The sequence below is a fragment of the Pieris rapae genome, chromosome 6 (assembly GCF_905147795.1).
Source record: "Pieris rapae chromosome 6, ilPieRapa1.1, whole genome shotgun sequence".
Classification (NCBI taxonomy): Eukaryota; Metazoa; Arthropoda; class Insecta; order Lepidoptera; family Pieridae; genus Pieris; species Pieris rapae.
The window spans coordinates 6,612,927-6,631,621 of NC_059514.1; the positions used below are offsets into that span (position 1 = coordinate 6,612,927).

At 33.9% G+C, this 18,695-nt stretch overlaps 1 protein-coding gene across 9 annotated transcripts in view; it reads right to left on the reverse strand.

Annotated features, from left to right (window-relative positions):
- Positions 1-18,695, reverse strand: part of LOC110992402 (protein sprint) — a 158,477-nt gene that overhangs the window by 10,806 nt on the left and 128,976 nt on the right. For 7 of the 9 annotated variants that reach the window (XM_045628777.1, XM_045628776.1, XM_045628775.1 and 4 more), the window contains 12 exons: positions 16,443-16,755; positions 7,494-7,694; positions 6,380-6,564; positions 5,634-5,857; positions 5,223-5,419; positions 4,394-4,723; positions 3,766-4,278; positions 3,092-3,281; positions 2,480-2,859; positions 1,867-2,002; positions 1,441-1,593; positions 948-1,059 (listed from right to left, as the gene is read on the reverse strand). In XM_045628777.1, the coding sequence (XP_045484733.1) occupies positions 948-1,059; positions 1,441-1,593; positions 1,867-2,002; positions 2,480-2,859; positions 3,092-3,281; positions 3,766-4,278; positions 4,394-4,723; positions 5,223-5,419; positions 5,634-5,857; positions 6,380-6,564; positions 7,494-7,694; positions 16,443-16,755 (2,934 nt within the window). The remainder of the gene's footprint in view (positions 1-947; positions 1,060-1,440; positions 1,594-1,866; positions 2,003-2,479; positions 2,860-3,091; positions 3,282-3,765; positions 4,279-4,393; positions 4,724-5,222; positions 5,420-5,633; positions 5,858-6,379; positions 6,565-7,493; positions 7,695-16,442; positions 16,756-18,695) is intronic. The other 2 variants (XM_045628778.1, XM_045628779.1) reach the window with 2 other exon arrangements.

An 18,695-nucleotide genomic window follows, 5' to 3' on the forward strand; every position in this document is an offset into this window, starting at 1 on the left:
AAGATCATTGGAACAATGCTTCATTCAAATCTATTGACTGCGTCACAAATGAAGATGAAGCCACCAACTATCCCATTGAATTTTTAAACTCTTTGGACGTGCCTGGCTTACCACCGCACAATTTACGCCTAAAGGTTGGCTCCGTAGTAATCATGCTTCGAAACATAAACCAACCGTTGCACAGTTTTGCAACGGTATGCGTTTGGTGGTTAGAAAATTGAAGAACAATGTAATTTACGCTACGATAATGATAGGAAATCTCAAAGGTGAGGAAGTTCTTATTCCGAGGATCCCGATGATCCCAACCGATATGCCGTTTGAATTTAAAAGACTTCAATTTCCGATACGTCTTGCATTTGCCATGACCATCAACAAATCACAAGGCCAAAGCTTAAAAGTTTGTGGTTTAAATCTAGAACATTCATGTTTTTCCCATGGTCAATTATACGTGGCATGTTCACGGGTCGGAAGACCATCAGCGTTGTTTGTTTTTGCGCCTGATAATAAAACAAAAAATGTCGTGTATCACAAGGTACTTAAGTGAAGAACAACCTATGTACTAAAATACAGAAATAATAATGAATGATTAATGTAGGTATTTAATTTTTTTGTATTTTTTCCAATAAAAAAAACAAACTGCTTATTTATTGCCATTAAGGCGGAACAAAGTTCGCCGGGGCAGCTTGTTTATTCATATAGGTAACATAATGTACACTTATGAACGTCAAAAAAAAAAAAGAAATATTAAATGAATCTAATATTAAATTTACTGCCAGTTCTCAAATCAAGGGCGTAGAACGGAAGAGAAGAACTGCCAATAAACTCTCCGCCACTCTTTTATGGTGAACTTAATAAAAGTCAATTTAACGTTAAGAAAATATTATGAAATGCATTAAAACTATGAGAAATATTAGTAATATTTAAGCTTAACGTTAAACCCAACGAACCTTTGAGCAACCACTTGATGTACAGAGAGATGAGCTTCATCAGCACTGAGCTTCGTTTCTTGTTCTGCCAGAGATGGAAATGTTCCACTATCACCACCTTCATCGTTCTTGTCTGTAATAATAAAATATGAATAAAAATCATTAATTTCAGGCCAATTAATAAGTCCATATATTGTTAGTGTAGTAAAACTTATAACTATGTTCGTAAAATTATTAAAAAACATTTAAATATTCGAATTTTTTCATTTTTATGTAATTCTGTTAGATTAGATAGTTTGATTCTAAACTAACTACAAACTATACTTCTAACAATATTTATATATAAACAAAGGGCAGGACTTTTTTATTAATTTAGTCTGTAGTAATTTAGTTAAACAAAAATTAAGTAAAAATAGTTATAACTAATTTCACTAACCTTTTAACTCATTATAATGAGTTTAAAAAACAATAGTAGGAATAAAATTAAAACATTTTAATGAAATGTTAAACTCACTTATAAACTGCCAACTAGAATCAACAGCCCACGTCTGTTCCTTCCCATTAGGAGGCTTTGCCGCAACCCTGGGAGGTTCCACTGGTTTCATTTTAGGCTTAGTTCGAAGAGACACCAGGTTGTCTACCGACGTTGATGTGTTTGGGGAAGATGCTGGAACGATAAATAAGGGTAGGCTTAAAACTTTTTCATTGAAAACCCTTTTTTGGAGCTATCAATATTGCCTATCTTAGTTATTGCATTGGCCAGATTAATCTTTCTGATCGAGTCGATCGCTTTATCATATATTAGGAGTGGCTATACATATATTGGTAGTAGCTTGGGTCAATACCCTGGTTTTTGAAAATGGTTATAAATCACACATTATTTTTTGTAACCTAAAATAACTCGAATTTCTTACATTTTATGGATATGTTCAATACTTACGAGACAGTTCCTCTATACTATGCATATCCCTCAATGGATAATAAGGGTGATTCTGAGAAGGCGGCTCAGAGTACCGTTGTGACAAACTCACTCCCGCTCTGAGCAACTTTCGTCTTTGCACTGGCAACATTGCTGCCTGAAAGGAAAAAAATTATATGAAATAAACACGTCAAACCAAATCATCAATTTTTGAACGCCTCGGTCAGTTATATAAAAATGCTGATATTTTAATAGTGAAGTATCTGTCAACCTTCAATAAGTTGATAATAACAATAATAAACTTTAAAATTGACAGAATTCAATAACGCTAACATTCGGCTGAAACAATATTTAAAATGTAAAAATCTTAACAAATTACAAAAATTACTGTAAGAGTGAGTTATGTACTGTATTAAGAGGTTAAAAACGCTGTTATTTTATGTTATACAAATTGTGACCTGAGTTTATCAGCTAACTAGCTAGATATTAGCGTGATCTCATCTATTTTCTATAATAAAAACTCGACTTATGATATAAATTTGAAAATAAATTCAAATATGAGTTCTCTTTTTATACTAACCTTTTCTAAGTTACCTTTCGTTCGTCAAGAATATAATATGATGAAGTTACCAACCTCCTTTAGCGTATCCACAGGGTCGGCGTAGAAAGGACTGCCGGCGTTATCTTTTTCAGACTCATCCCCATTCGTACAATCGTCTTCTAACTTAACAGTCTCCATACTCTCTGTCGTATGATTCTTATTCTTTAAGGCAGCTTCGATTTCCTCAGTCAATTTTTTATTCATATTCAAAGCGATGTTCAGTTTATCCGGTCTTTTTGGTATCACGTCACCTTTACTATTGGTCGTCGCTATAATTTCGTTCGATCCATTGAAGCTCTTCTTCAATGAGTTGTCAGACAAATTTTTCTTTTCTAAACTATCTGATGATGTCAATAGAATCATATTTTCTTTATCGAGTATTGATTGTGTACTTTTCGCAGCGATTAGTTTAGCTGAAATCATAGATTATGGAAAATAAATAAAAAAATCAAAGGCGTTACAACCGTTTAGGTCAAGGCCTCAAAGTTTCATGATCATTTGTTTATCTGATAGCCAAATCGGTGATCAGCCTTCTGTGCCTGACAACAAATAAACCAAAGGCTGGTCCAAAATACATAACAGTTTATAAATGTTCGTCCCGATACGGTTCTTATTAATTGGACCACAAAAGTCCCAAATACTTACGCAATGTGTCCGGTAGTAAATCAGGTCTCTTGCTTTTCATTAAACCATTATTTATATTATCGTTATCAGTCTTAGGTTTGAATGTCGTGCAATTGTTGCCTTCTGGGCCCCATATGTCTTCATAATCACTCACTTTATCCAATAAAGAGCTACGACAATACACACCCGGCGATTCGAGGATGTCTGACTCCTAAAAACACATGTTACTTATAAAAACGAAATCAACCGCAATCAAGGAAATAATTGAATCTACCACTAAGCATGCTGTTAGTCAAACAAATGCTTTATACATTTTTATCTAATGCTAAAATTAGCCCATTGCACTACAGCTAGGCTATAGATACAAAGAAGGGACTGAATGTGGACTAAGCGATATCTTTGCAACTTTGAAATGTGAAAACCCTAGTATATTTAGATTTTCCATTTACAAGAGGAGGACACTGTTTCTTGTAGCCTAATTGGAACGTATTAATTGTATCTTAGAAGTCGTTTTAAGAGTCATAATTTCTGATGCATTAATTTTAGGATTAAGCAAAGACATCTAGAATAAAATGAGCACTATCAAAGCACTACTTAGTATTGTAGTCGTATAGCACACATTTTATTTTTTATTACAGCAAATCCACTCTCAATCCATTCTTTCCGCCAGCTAGGCAAATATATGATGCCCCTACCTGATAATGTCTGGACTCCTTTCGAAGGGAGTGTTTACTTCTCCTCGACCGACCAGAGGGCGTTGTACTCGCTGTATTTGTATTGGGAGATAATATCTTTTCTCGACCACTCATAGGGGACATAACATTCGATGTCGGGGAGAAAACATTTTTGTTTGACACGGGTGAACTCCTCGATAAAGGAGAGAAAATATCACTCTTATTGGTTTGACTTACGGGTGAGAAAACTCCGCTTTTGGACGATATTGTATCGTTGGAGACGGGTGAATTAATTTGACTGGTGGGGGAGAAGATACCACTAGTAACCGAATTGGTTCCGTTGGGGGAAACTAACTGGTTGGGAGCGAAACTACTAGAAGATTTGGTAAAAGTATTAACTCCGGTGTCTATGTCTGTGTTTTGGTCATTCGGCGATCCGGCCTCTGTCTCTATCTGTCTTTTAAAGCTTCCGTGTAAGCTAGCTGTCATTGTACTTATACATTCTCCTTCTGGCGATAAACGATGCAACATACTCTATATAGAAACAAGAATAATTTTAATCAGTGTACAGTATGTTAGTATATGCACAAGCTAGACTAAACTATCATGCTCACGCGCACACCATGCGGTAAATATGCAAAGGCCTCACCTGTTCGATCGCTTCGCCCTTAGTTGACTCTAGGTTGAATGCATTGTCGGTATTAGCAAGCGTTAGTTGCAGTCTGTCACTTTGAATATTCTCGTTTATTTGGTGATTGTGTATCTGTGTATTATTGACGCTAAACGTCACTGTCGTGGTGACAGTTATTCCGTTTGATTTGTTAATAGGACTGAAAGCTAGGGATTCGCAGTTAGACATTTTGGGAAAGGGCGGTTTGGCCCAACGAGGGGGAGGAGGGGGCGGTGTGGACTTAGAGTGTGTGGGGGAGAGTTGGGGGGGATTTGTGGTGGGGAATGTATGCGGTTGTGTTATGTGCGCCTGCAAAATATATGCAATTTTTTTAGAACAAATAAAGCGTTGTCGAATTTTACAATATACTGGCGTTTAAGGCTAAGTAAAAGCTGTCTGTGAAATTAGTAGAGCACTTCACCATGGCATAAAAAGATCAAAGTTCTCTAAGCAAGAAAAATAATGTAGTATGTGTGATACTTTTTTGAAGAGTTCTGGAGGTCTGCACTATAATACTTTTTAAAGTAAAAACAACACAGCAAACTTTCTCACAAACATTCTAAAACGATATTAAACTATTGTACATACTGGAAATAATATTAATTTTGTATGTTCTACTAGGTAGCGCTCTTCTAAGTTCAGAGACATCGTGTTCTAATAGAATTAATAAAAGAATACACACAATTTCCTTCACCTAAATAACCGGTGAAAATTAACCGGTCCTAAATGAATTGATAAAATATTACCAGGTGTATTAAGCATGAAAGCCTTTACGCCAGTCTATTCATTAGGTTTATCTTGTACTTACGGTGCTAGTCATGAGATTTAATGTATTAGGGGGAGTGGGTCTCGGAGCCCTCACAAAAGACCCAGGTTTCGCTGGCGGTGAAGGAGGACTTTTCCCTTTAAATGTACTCAAAGTGTGCGTTGGAGATGTGTCTACAGACATTTTTAAAATATCATTCTCTTTGTCAGGATTAAATATTCTCTCCTTGGAATTCGTATCTGAAATTAAAAAAGTTATTTATACCTAGACTTACCCTGGACTCGAAACTAAAATCTATTATTATTTTTCAGGATGTAATACAATTACTGGTTTTTTCATACGACTCTACAAGTCTACTTCAAGTTATCCAGATCCACTATTGTTATGATGAGAAAGAAATTGATAAATGTGAGGCATCTCCTTTCGAAAAGTATACGTAGACTAAAAACTCACTTGGATTAAAACTGCTTAGACTAGATCCTGTATCCGAGGGAGTGATAGCCATCGGGACAACGCCGGACGCCAGCTGCCCAGGGGACAATACGTTCGTGTTCTTTGGATTCGCCATTGGATATCCCCAGAACTCCTGGCCTAGGAGCGCTAGAGAACTAAGCTGGTGTCTGCTTTTTGCATCTCTTAACGGCCTCGGCAGTTGGAGCTGAACTGGTAACTCGTCACTGAAGTTGAATAAATGTATTGTTATATCAATGCTGAATAAGGATTAAGGATTAGCGTAACTAATTTCGTTTGATTAATTTTAATCTATTATGGATTTTTATTAATACCCTATGTATAATACGGATTGAATAGATTTATGCGGTTATTAAAATTTCTATTTGTAAAATGTATCGTTTGTAATTAAAATGTGTGCTATTTGGAAACTTAAATCTCTCAACTCAACACTCTGTCTGATAACGAAAGCTGTTGTTCTCGTTGATTGTAAAATACAATTATTTTAAATGTACCAATAAAACGCTGTAACAATTCACGAGAAATTAAAAGTAAAATAAAAGAGTTTCTCTCATATTCCTTTGATTGTAATAATATTGAGAATAGGTACCTATTATTTGGATTTTAATTATCAACGTACAGTATAATGAGAATTCAGTCACCAGAATTGTGGCAAATATGGGTGATAATTAAAAAAAATGTATTTAACAGAGCAATATAAAAATAATTTAAGCGTAAACTGGACTCACCAACATTGCGAATAGTGTGCAATCAGCTCAGGTATATTATCAAAGCGATTTGCGGACGTCTCCAGGCCGATACGACCGGCAGAAGCCTGGATGAGGTAGTGCTCAATGTACGGTCCTTTGTCGGCCGGCAGACGGACGCTTATCGCCATTGTGTCCGGCTGACTAGATTGTCGGACGACGAAGTTCTGGAATTTTTAAATAGCATTATTCAAAAACTATATTGCGAAGGTTTAAGAATAAAAAAATACTTTATTAGCATCTGTTTATGTATATTGAATGATTTAATACTCAAGTTCCAAGACTTTATAAAATATAGTTAGACAACTTTCATTCTATTTCTCTTTCTATCCTTTTGCCTCTTTATTCAAACTTTAGTCTAGATTGTCTACTATTGATCTACTATCCAAAACTAACAATGTTGCAAAGAAATATCTATTAAATTATTTGTATGTTAAACAACTAGCCGAAGACCTTAGAGGCTTAAAATATAGCAGACATATTCTGCCATTCAAGTTTCACATGTATTTGAACGCTTTGACATAATTGTTTATACTCTTCCTGTTTAACCTACCATTATGTAAGATATCCGTTAACAAGCGGATATCTGGAATACCGGAAGACTCAAAGTAGCGTTATTACATTAACCATTAACCCATACTTAGTATATTGGCTTGTTTTTTCAAACTATACACTTATGGCCTTATAATAGCAGCGAAGATAAGCCGTAAATAAATACACAAAGCTAGATTATAATAATATCAGTAGTTAACCAGTTTACATTTCTCTTTATTTTTTAATTTTGTTATTAATAAATAAATAAAAATAAATAAATAAATAAAAAAAGATGTTCCGGTTCCGCTTAAAAGAATCTTTTACGAATCACATTTTAATATTGATTTTCCAATTAATTTTAAAATTGCAGACATTGATAATTTAAAGCAGTTTTATTCGTTATTTATTTAAACCTATTTTAGTTATAATAAAAAAATGACTATATCAACTGGACTGTCATAGTAAATTAGTTAAGTGTAGACTTTATACCAAACAAAAGTTAAACTCTCGACAAAGCAAAAGTTATATTTAGATAACTTTTGCTTCGTTTTTAATAACTCACCCCTTCCTCTTTTCCCTGCAAGAGGTGAAATGCACCCGCTCTTTGTATACCAGGCAGAAACCACACTGGGTGGGTCCGTATCAGCCGCTCCAGTAGACCAATGTCGCATGGTGGCTGTTCCTCGGAATCAGACCCCGAAGTCCCCACTGAGGAGCAGTCGCCTTTTGCACCCTCACCATCTGATGACAGACTTTCTCGGCTCTGGAAATAATGTATTCATTGGTTATTAAAAAAAAAATGTTATAACATATGACGAGGTATATGGCAACTTTTTACGGTTTAAAGATTATATATAAGCTTCAGTTGAAAGCATACCAGCATTAATAGGAGAGGAATATACGATGTAATATGTTAGCAGCGTATTATACAAGTTAAACAAAACTGTTAATGCAAAGTTATAGGCCAGTGTAAATGTTTGTCTGGCTTGTTGACAATATAAACTCGGCACAAGATTTCAGTAAATGAACGGGGACTTTATAGCGTTTAATCTTTCTTATCGTTATTTGCTTGACTTCATAGGTATTATTTAAAAGCCGATGGAGAACCGGGTAATAAGACGTGATTATTATTTAATACATTTTTATAAGTGTTTAAGCTGAAAAAGAAAAAAATCTAAATAAATTTTTGTGAGAAAAGTTGAAGCAAAAATTGTGATTTTAAATGAATTATAAAAATCAACGGCACAGGATACAGTTATAAGATAAACGACACTCAGAGCAATTAACGAAATTTCATTGAGGAAACCATGTCATGTAATCTGATCACATTAGAACAAAACCAATTAATATAAAATATAAGTTGTTCTAAATTGCACGTTGGGCACGGTGCCCATTCCCGTGTCGTAAGCAAGGGAATTAGGTACTTCGTAGACTTCCTATATTTTCTCATGATTAAATCTGTCGCTATTTCTTAGTTCACTCCCTCGAGAATCTAACGTTGTTCAGAACGTTATTTATTTGTTACAAAACTACGATTCAGACTATTGAGTTTAAGAGTATATAGTTTTAAACTTCTTCGTACATTGTAAGCAAAAGAGACTATTTTGCGGACATGTATAAACGTAGGTCAAATGCGTTTTGTAAATTCAGTTTGCAGACTAAATTTCTTTAAGAACCTTTGTAAAATTGATTTAAAAAAAACAGTGGTGCTACAACCCTTTAATCTCCGATATGTAACTATTTCTTTACGGTGTTCTCCTTTACTGTACGAATGTTAAATTCTGGACAGAATGTCATTTGATCTTACGCTGGGATCGAATCTACGATCTCAGGGATGAGAGTCGCAAGATAACGGACAACACTGCTCATTTAAATTCAAAAGAACTACAGATTGATGCTGATGCTGTGCCTAAATTATCATTTCATTTCATTCTTATAGTATGTTAATTTAAATTTCACTAATATGTGTTTCGAGCAGTGTTGGCCTAGTGGCTTCAGCATGCGACTCTCATACCTGAGGTCTTAGGTTCGATCCCCGGCTGTGCACCAATGGACTTTCTTTCTATGTGAACATTTAACATTCGCTCAAATGGTGAAGGAAATCATCGTGAGGAAACCGATATGTCCTAAACCCAAAAAGTCGACGACGTGTGTCAGGCACTGGAGGCTGATCAACTACTTGCCTATAAGATTTAAAAATAATCATGAAACAGATTCAGACAGACAGAAGAAATCTGAGGCCACGACCTAAAGAAGTTGTAGCGCCACTGATTTATTTATTTTTAATATGTGTTTTATATTGTGATGAAAACGGAATGTTTTCCCCCTAAAAAATGACGAATCCTACTGAACTATTAAGAACGATATTAATACACTAATATGTAATGATGATGTAAACTGATATATACGTATTGAGATATTTATATGTGCATAATCTGAATTTATCCCGAAATTCCAACAAAATAGACAAGTAGAGATTCAAATAAACATCAAAAAGGTTGCACCGCAATAACTGTTGAATGCGAATACTTTTTTATAACGATAAGATATTTCGCGACAAATTTCGAAGGCATTCACTTCAAACGAAGGAAGGCTTTGTTCACGGAGTTGGAAATATTATTTCTCGATTCGAAGGTTCGGTTAGTACAAAGGCGGCAATTTCGTATCATTCCATCCCGTTAAGAACCCGTATGTTTCGTTTCTGACTATATTTTACCCTTTTCTTAGCGGTCAAAGACCTTGGATATAGGATAAGAGGGATAGCTATGATTTTATTAAAGATTTTATCGCCATATCCCGCAAATGTCTCGGCAATTTTAAATAAAATATTAGTAGGCTCGAAAATGTTTTACCATGAAGCAATCACCCATAGTTTATTAAATGTATCATTATAGAATACAGTTCTTTTTTAAATTTGATGTAATATCTGTCAATAAAGATACATATGTTTATATAATAAACGTCTGTTTTATTTTATAATATAAAGAATATATGAAGATAAATTATTGTTAGCTTTAATAATCCTCCGTTTGGTGTATGGCTTTTTCTTTCCAAATCCAGTGACAATTAACACATTCAGATTGGCCCTTGGGGCAGGTGACAATAACATATTATTTTAATTACACAGATAGTTTTGTCTATACTGTATAGTTAAAAAAATAAGAATGATGTATCTAAACACTATAGAGTACAGATAATAATAGATTATAAGGTATGCTCTATTTGACCAAAAACGAAGATACCTGTGATGATTCTATGTGAAACGATTATTACAGTTTAAAAGTTAAACCATTAATTAATCACAATTTTTTTATACAAAATTCATTATCATTTCAATAATTATTCTATTTAAATAATGAAACTAATACTATACCTAATGTTTAGAAATTAAATATATTCTGCTGTGTTGTAATTTATGAGAGCTTTTATTAAACTGAGGTTTTATGTATCGCTAGGGGACGTCATATTCGTTAATTGAGACAAAGTCCCGTGCATAATATTGCATGTTAAATGACACCGCATTTAATTTTAAATTTAAATCAGGGACATTTGTTGCAATTAGTGTTGAATATGATGGCTTATTGCAAAACATTTAAAAATGATAAATAACACAAAATGAGCGTTATTCATAAACATAGTTTATGGCTTAATAATTTTAATCATAATACACATTGAAAACCTTTCCAGGTAAATACAAATTATAAACTCACTCCTATATAAAAAGTACTATTCACTCAAAAAAGGTTTTCACGCGTGTACACAGAGCATGTAAACAGCCAGTGGTTTAGCCAAATACGCATACATTGGGAGATAAATAAAAATCGTAGCCGCCGTTATTGCTCTATAAATTAATGGTCTGCGGCAAATAAACGATTCAGTGAACCAACATTTGCGAGTGCCCGTATCTCTACCGTGAATCAATTGGAGGGATTCTGCACGCGACAGTTAATACTTTGCTGCATTTGGTTCATATTTCCTGTATTGTTAGAAGCTCATACCTACTCGGACTCAGATAACGTCAAGATAACGAAGATTTTATATTTATTTTTAATTGTAATTCTGTGATTTGTCAATTGTTTTATGAGGTTAATACAATTTAAATGAACACCAATAAGACCACAAAACTTTGCATTAGTTGTATGCAGATATATATTTACGGTTTTATTCAGAAACATATTATACACCTACGTTGAAGAATGTCATATAACATTTTATATTCGCGTGAATACGAGAGTGACAAGGGCAAAATATGCAAAACCCACTGAGGTTTATTGTACAAGAGAATAAGTTATAACTTGAAGTAAAACACAATATACTTACTTTGATACCTCAAAACTGAAATATAAATATTGAAATTATCATTAATATATTAAAAACAACAATTATTTGAAAATAGAATGCGGTCCATGTTTAAATTATATTCCATTTAAATTAAAAACATCATTTGAATATCGATACAATTAAAACAATAATTTGCTAGACGCTTCTATTATTTAGCCGGGAAATTAATTTGGAAATCGGTAACAATAATGGTGTGCTATGAATCATGACACAAAGGCCTCCGCGAGGTAAGGTGTTAAATCCCACACAAAAGCAACGCTTTTGGTGAAATTATAGCATCTATATACACGGATTTATGAGGAAAGTTGGATTGCAATTAGTTTTCTATGGTGCTAAACGGCTACGTGAGAATGTACTCTGTGGTACATTAATTTTGTTGGATTGTTCGCGGTGAATGTTATAGCTTGTGGATGTAAGCATTTCGTATGACATTAAAATTTTATTACATTGATGTTATTTATTTAATCCAAAATTATATCGTTTTTACAAGAACTACTTACAAACAAAAAATTGTGATCTTATCATAATATTTTTTATTACACTTGGTATATACAGATTAAATACATTTTGTAGGTTTTTGTAACAGCATTAACCTAAAATTTGTCACAGCAATTACAAAGTTAGGCTATCAACGATGCCATTCGGCCCCTTGCAATCTCCTAAGAGGCAGCTGTGTATCACCAAAAACTCATAAAAATATACAACTCTTGACGCTTAGTGTCGTTCAACTCGAGAACTAAGTGCAAAGTGGTCACACGTGTTTAAGTTCTGGCGATGGGAGAGACTTTTAAGGAGTGAGCCCGGAACACCTGCTCCCAAATCACTTACTAACTTTAGCGAAGACTTTTAATTAGGTTAATTACTGGTGTAACGGTCTATTGAAACGCACAGTGAAAATTAATCATATCACCAGTTATTGGAGTAGTTTGATTATTTGATGATTGAAAGATTCTAGTCACGAAATGAATTATAATTTACCATTTCACGTCAATATTGTTTGTTGGAATAACAAATTTCGACGTCTGCTACACTAGTGTAGAACATGGGTTGGGTGGGCAATGGACTATATCCAGGTCATTAAGAAAAATTAAAAAAAAAACAGACGCATGGATACAGTAATAGGCAGTGCAATGCATACATAATTATAATGCCTATTTCATTTCAACATTAAATGCAAATATTAATAATATAAGAACATTGTTCAGCCCATACACATATAACAACACAGTTAAAGAAACCTCGTTTTACAAATATTAATTTATGATTACTATAGGAATATTAATTCAACTTGAAGAGACGATGAAATTGAGACGAAATGACATAACCCACCACGAACTAATGGAGTACTCGTTAAAAAGTATCAAAACATCCGCAATTTATTTTGCGAAAACTAGAAAACCCGACGCAAAGCGACAAAGTTTTAACGAGCGGAATCGAGTGCAGACGTCGCAAAAAAAAAATACGGATGCAAAACCCCAAGTAATAAGTTCATATAAAGTTTTCTCCAAGTTCAATCAAAGCAAACACTGGTCCAAGCATTGACTCACACGATTAAAATCAATAAGTCCTTCAAGCGTGTGGTAATGACGCGTTTATTGCTCTTATTCCTTCGTCCAATTGCCCTTTTGCTTTTTACAAGTGCTTCTGTTTGTTTTATTTAGCCTGTTAAGTTTTGTACGATGTGGCATAGTACTCTGTGTGTGATTTTAGAAATAGAATTATCGTAAATATTTGAATTTGGTATTATTAGAGAAAATGAAAAATTCTACGCTCTGTGGTCATTCCATTTATGATTTTTCAATTAATTTCGCGTAAGATTTTAGAATAACCAACATATGTATCTTAAAGTTGTCTTTACATAGGCAAAACTAACAATGTTGTTAACAATTTTTTATTATTCGCCAAGCCTACAAGACAAAAATCTAGTAATAAAACAAAAGATATTTATATCTCCGTTCATTTGCACCAGCTGCTACAATCTCTAATGACTTTCTTACGGTGTCTGTAAACCTACTAAAACCCCGTTAATGTCGATATAGCCGTAAGTAACAGCTATAACTTTTCGAATATTTTATATGTAAGTACAGAAAATGTAGCTTTCATAAACATCCAAAGCTGCACTCCTCACACTTTGAAGTCGTTTCTTTTAGTTGTTATAATTCAATTGTTTTCTTTATTTTTTTTATCTCTTATGTATTACGCTTGTCACATAAGAAGTTGTATTTTATTTATCTTTTATGTTTATATAGTTGTTTCTATCTTATATTTAAATTCATGGTCATACAACAAATTTATAAATAAATAAATATACAGTCCATAATAACATTATGACGTAACTAGCGTATCTCTCCTCACTCGTTTACTAAATTTAGCCTAAATACCTGAATCAGATGTCCTAGGATAATAATTCTGAATAGAATTGTATGTGCCTGACTGGCGATACCGGAATCAACTTACATAATGGCTGTTGTATGACCATGAATTTAAATACAGACCTTTTTAGTTTCATTCATAGTTCCATTTCCTTTACGCTAAAAGGTGAATCAAACGGACGCCGCCATCGGTTAATTAATATTCGCGATTCGACCAACATTAATATATAACGTATGTAATTTTAATGAACGATCGAACATAAATTATTTGGTTTTGCTAAATATTAACACATTTAATGAAACCGTTTTATCTCAAGTGATCTCGTCTCTCTTTTCATCACAGCGTTAATACAATTTGACAGAAGGAGAATATAACAAATATATAAAATTTAGTTTTTATGAATGAGGACTGTAATTTTAATAAATATATCAACATGTATAAAGGTTTCCTTGCAATTATTAATATGAATACGTCAGCAGACTTAAAGAGCTTCAAAAATTATATAATGTCACTTACGACATATATATTATATTTACCTAAGCATCATTAAAAACCTTTTTTGTAGCATATATGTATATCAATACAATAGTACACTATTAAATTTTTTTGACTACCAACTTTTGCCTTCCGCTTCTTAATATCCCAAAGGCATCACCGTTAAAGCGGTTTTTTGTGATATACTGTATTAGTCAAAAAGGAAAATGATATGGGTATCATATCCACAAGAGACCAACATGACATGTGACATTAGTAAGCGAGTGATAACGATTAACCGTTTGTACCGGGGTTGTCCTTTGAGGGCTTTACACGATAATTATACTTGGGGTAACCAAATTAGTTCAAAGTGACATTTATTATGGCCTGTGATTAAATGCGAAAAAGACGATTAATATAATCTATAATTAATATAATTTATATGTATGTTTTAGCTACCTAAGTTTGATTATTACCGTTATATATCTCAATTGCGCACAGATATTTGTACCCATTTCTGTTTTTTAGTACATTAATACTTCACTCCATTCTAATAAAGATAATAATAATATTTTTTTCTTATAATAAAAAAAAATACTATAAAATATCTTGGCTTATTTTTCATTAAACAAATAAATTTACAGTAAGCATGTAATTTCATATAACAAAATATACGTTTTTTAGATATGATGCCAAATTTCTATTTGAACAAAGATCACTCTTATTTGATCTAAACTTATCCTCAATAATAGACTGGGAAGTCAAGAAACGTTTAATACGATTTTTTTTTTAACAATTTCACAACAATGTCACTGATTACTAAACGATAGAATGCAGGAGCGGAAGCATTGAATCGACTGCACTGAAAATTATTCAGGGTTTTTCTTTTCACGCGTCGATTACGGGGGGCGAACACCGGAAGTGACGGGGCCCGGACAAAATGGCTTCTTGACAATACTGAAATTAACCGGTAAGCATCAGTTTGACAAAATGTAGCACTTTAACAACGCGTCGACAATTGTAAGGGAGCGTTTCAAGCATTCATGCAATTGACTAGAGTTGTACCTCAAGAGTGCTTTTGTCACGGACGTAAGTGCATTTTGAGCGCAGCTGCCGCTATGCGTAAATATTGCGATCATACCACAAAATCATAAACATTTCGGTTCCTAAGAACCACTCAGAATGTTTGCTTAATTTAAACGTATCACACAAAGCACCCCGGGCTTTATACAGAATTTTAATAAAGACCACGAAATGTCAAGACCATTATCTTTAATAACCTTAGTACGTTTTCCTCGTACTCGAGTAAATAAAAACAAGCGACAAAGGGACGTAATACCTCATTTAGGGAACGCCCATTCAAATTTAGAAGCAAAAATTTAATTCCGCGAATGGAATTGAATGATGTTCAGCTCGTGTACGCGATATTCATATGGTAATGGAAGCAAAATAGAATAAATATAGAAGGAAGTAGCGAATTTACAGTTCCGACAAGCATTCAGAATCTGTACATTGAAATCGGCGCAAATAGACGGGTTAATGCAATTTTACTTCTATACATTCGTATATCTTCACTTTAAATACAGACCAGGAAACTCGGAGTAAAAACTTTTTTCGCTTTGTTGGTTACAAGTAGTTACGAAAGCTCTATTTTCTTTGATTAAAACAAGAGTTATAGCGAGCCTCAGTTCAGGAGTTTATTGTTTATGAAACTAAAAGTTCACTCGAAAGTAAGTCTAGACCAGTGATTCCCAAAGTGGTCTATATCAACCCCTAGGGGTCTATTACAACCTGCAAGGGGTCTACGTCAGCGAAAAAAAAATTCGGGGGTCCATGAAATGAAAATGGGGGTCCACGATAGTGGATCTCAACACATACACTGATAGTACCTATTTACTTACATCATACTATCTTTTAATATCAAAACATATACATTACATATTTAAAAAAGTACCTATGAAGTAAAAAAATTATTATATATGTTTATAAAATTGTGTAAGTTGTAGGATGAAAATAAAGAAATTCAATTGATAAATGTATAAATTAACAAGTGTTTTTACGTTAAAATTTTAACACTAAACTTCACTATAGTTAGAAATTTACAGGAAATCAATATCAGGTAAGTAGGGGGTCTAACTAACCTAACACGGAAAAAACTTGGCAAGGAGTCTACGACACAAAAAACTTTGGGGAACTCTGGTCTAGATTTTTATATGAGCTTGAGGCTAATTTTGTTCAGTATCGATACTTTTAAATGGAAAAAAGGAATTATTATGTTTCATCTATTTAGGTATGAAGTTGGTTAATTGACATGAAAACTCACCTGACTAAGACTATCAACCAAGCTGCCGTCCGTATCCAGCGGTCGAAACAGTTGGTTCGCGTCTTTGATTGCTTGGTCTCGTTTCGTCTTCCCTGAAATCTCTCTCATTGCTTGACTTTGTAATCTTTCGAAGAACTCCCTTGGCTTCATCGGCGGTGGCGGTTCATTGTCAGGGGGTGGATGTCTGCTTCTTGGAGAGGAGCGTATGAGTGACCTCTCGTCATCTTCAGTGGACCTCTCGTGTTCTGAATCCGAGCTTCGACTGTCTCGCCGTCTGACACCTTGCAAATGTGGTTCTAAGAATGTTGCATTTCTGAAACAAAAATAATTTAGTTTAGTTGGTATATGAAATACGACAAACAAATCCTTTTCATCAATTCGCATTGCGCGGTTGACAGCCACCTTTCAACAAGAATTAAAATGGATAATTTAAAAAAAAAACAGTTTTATTTTATTCAAAGAAATATAATCACAAAACTAAATGATAATAACTGCAAGCCTAGTAATAGTAATAGTAAACACAGTATTTTGAACAGCCTAGCTGCTTGCAGCTTGCAACAAAAAATTCAAATTTAGAATGATTTACAAATGAGCCACAGACCTATAAATCGGACTGCATTAGGCATAAGGCCAGTCACAGGTAAAACCCTATCAATATAGCAACGTTCAGTAATTCGGTAATCTCTTTAAAGCATGTATGGGCCCAGCTGACCAGACTAAAGGGACATTAACCAAGATTTATTTCACTGGCGTCGCAGCCATGTTAATTAAACACCACTCTAAAAGTGGAATGTACGAATGTTACTGACATTTTTGCTGCGACACAGTTGGTACTAAAAATAAAAGTAATAATTTCTGTGCTTGTAAAAACTATGTTAGTCACGTATATTATTTATATTTTATGATACACAATTTACCAGTTCATTACAGTTAATATTAGTTAGGTGGAATCATGTAGTACTTGACAGACAGTTCCTATAAATTACTTGTAATTTTTTACTAGAAATCGAAACCAGACGAGGCCAAAGAGTTATCTATTGTGTTTAAACGACTAATCGCTTTTTGAAATAATATATCTCGTAGTCCAATTGACTAAAAAGAATCTATATGAAACCAAAAACGTTATTCTTTTGGCTTAAAAAAAAAAGGCTTTAAAAAAACCAATTTGCTAAAACAAGCTGTCTGGTCGAGTATTAAAAAGTAATAGGAGCGTCCCTCGACACGGTGACACTCAATTTGTCTAAAGCATAACGAGAATATCGTGTGTCCGTCCATCGATCACGGATAACTTGATTTTAATTAAAATCCGCCGAACAATGTCTGGTACAACGTTTGGCAAACACAGACCGTAAAGCGGTGGACTGGAAAAGTGATGCTTTTTAATCGCTTTTATAAGCGCTTTTTCCGCTTAATTCCATGTATTTTAATTAACGATTTAAACATATGTGTGTGGAAGTTTTTAGCTTTACAGTGAAGTTATTTTTCTTTAATAGCCGTACTAATGCGGCGGACACATTTCAACCTGGTTCAGTTAGCATAAATAAATAAGTCTGTGAGTGTGCCTTGGTAACCTTTGCGTTGTGTTTACTACTATAGATAGAGAGATAGATATATAGAGAGATATCATGGATGCTTTATATTAAATACAATAAACTTTCTTGAAACAAAATAATTAAAATTAGTTTCTTCTTTGATTAATAACTCGTAAAGTAAACAACTAATAAATTAAACAAATTAGTACGTATTAGTCTGTCCTATATTACGTCACAACCGGTCATTACGGAGTGACGTCATCAACAGCCGGTCGCCTATCCGTCATTAATTATTAAAATGTCAGGAGTCAGGACACAGGTGGGCGCAAAACCGTGATTAATATTAAAGTGGCGCTTTGTACTTTACAAGGTTTACAAACGAGAGATGACAAATTGTTTTAGCCTACAATGTTTGTATTAAAGGCTGACTCCCAAACAGGGCATGTCATGGTTTGAAGATGTGGCAAGAAGGCCACCTGTGCCTGACATCCGCTGATGATTTTAAGACATGCAAGCGACCTCACGATGTCCTTCACCGGACGAGTACATATAATAATTGGACGTAGAAACGTAGAAAGACGAATTTAATTATAATTTTATTAGAGTTAATTAAACTATTAATCAAAGAGTTAATTAATACTGCGTAATTTCACTTAACCAGATTACCCTTTGTTTCCGAAATTACGTGTTCGAAAATAAGATTTTTATTCATTCCACATAA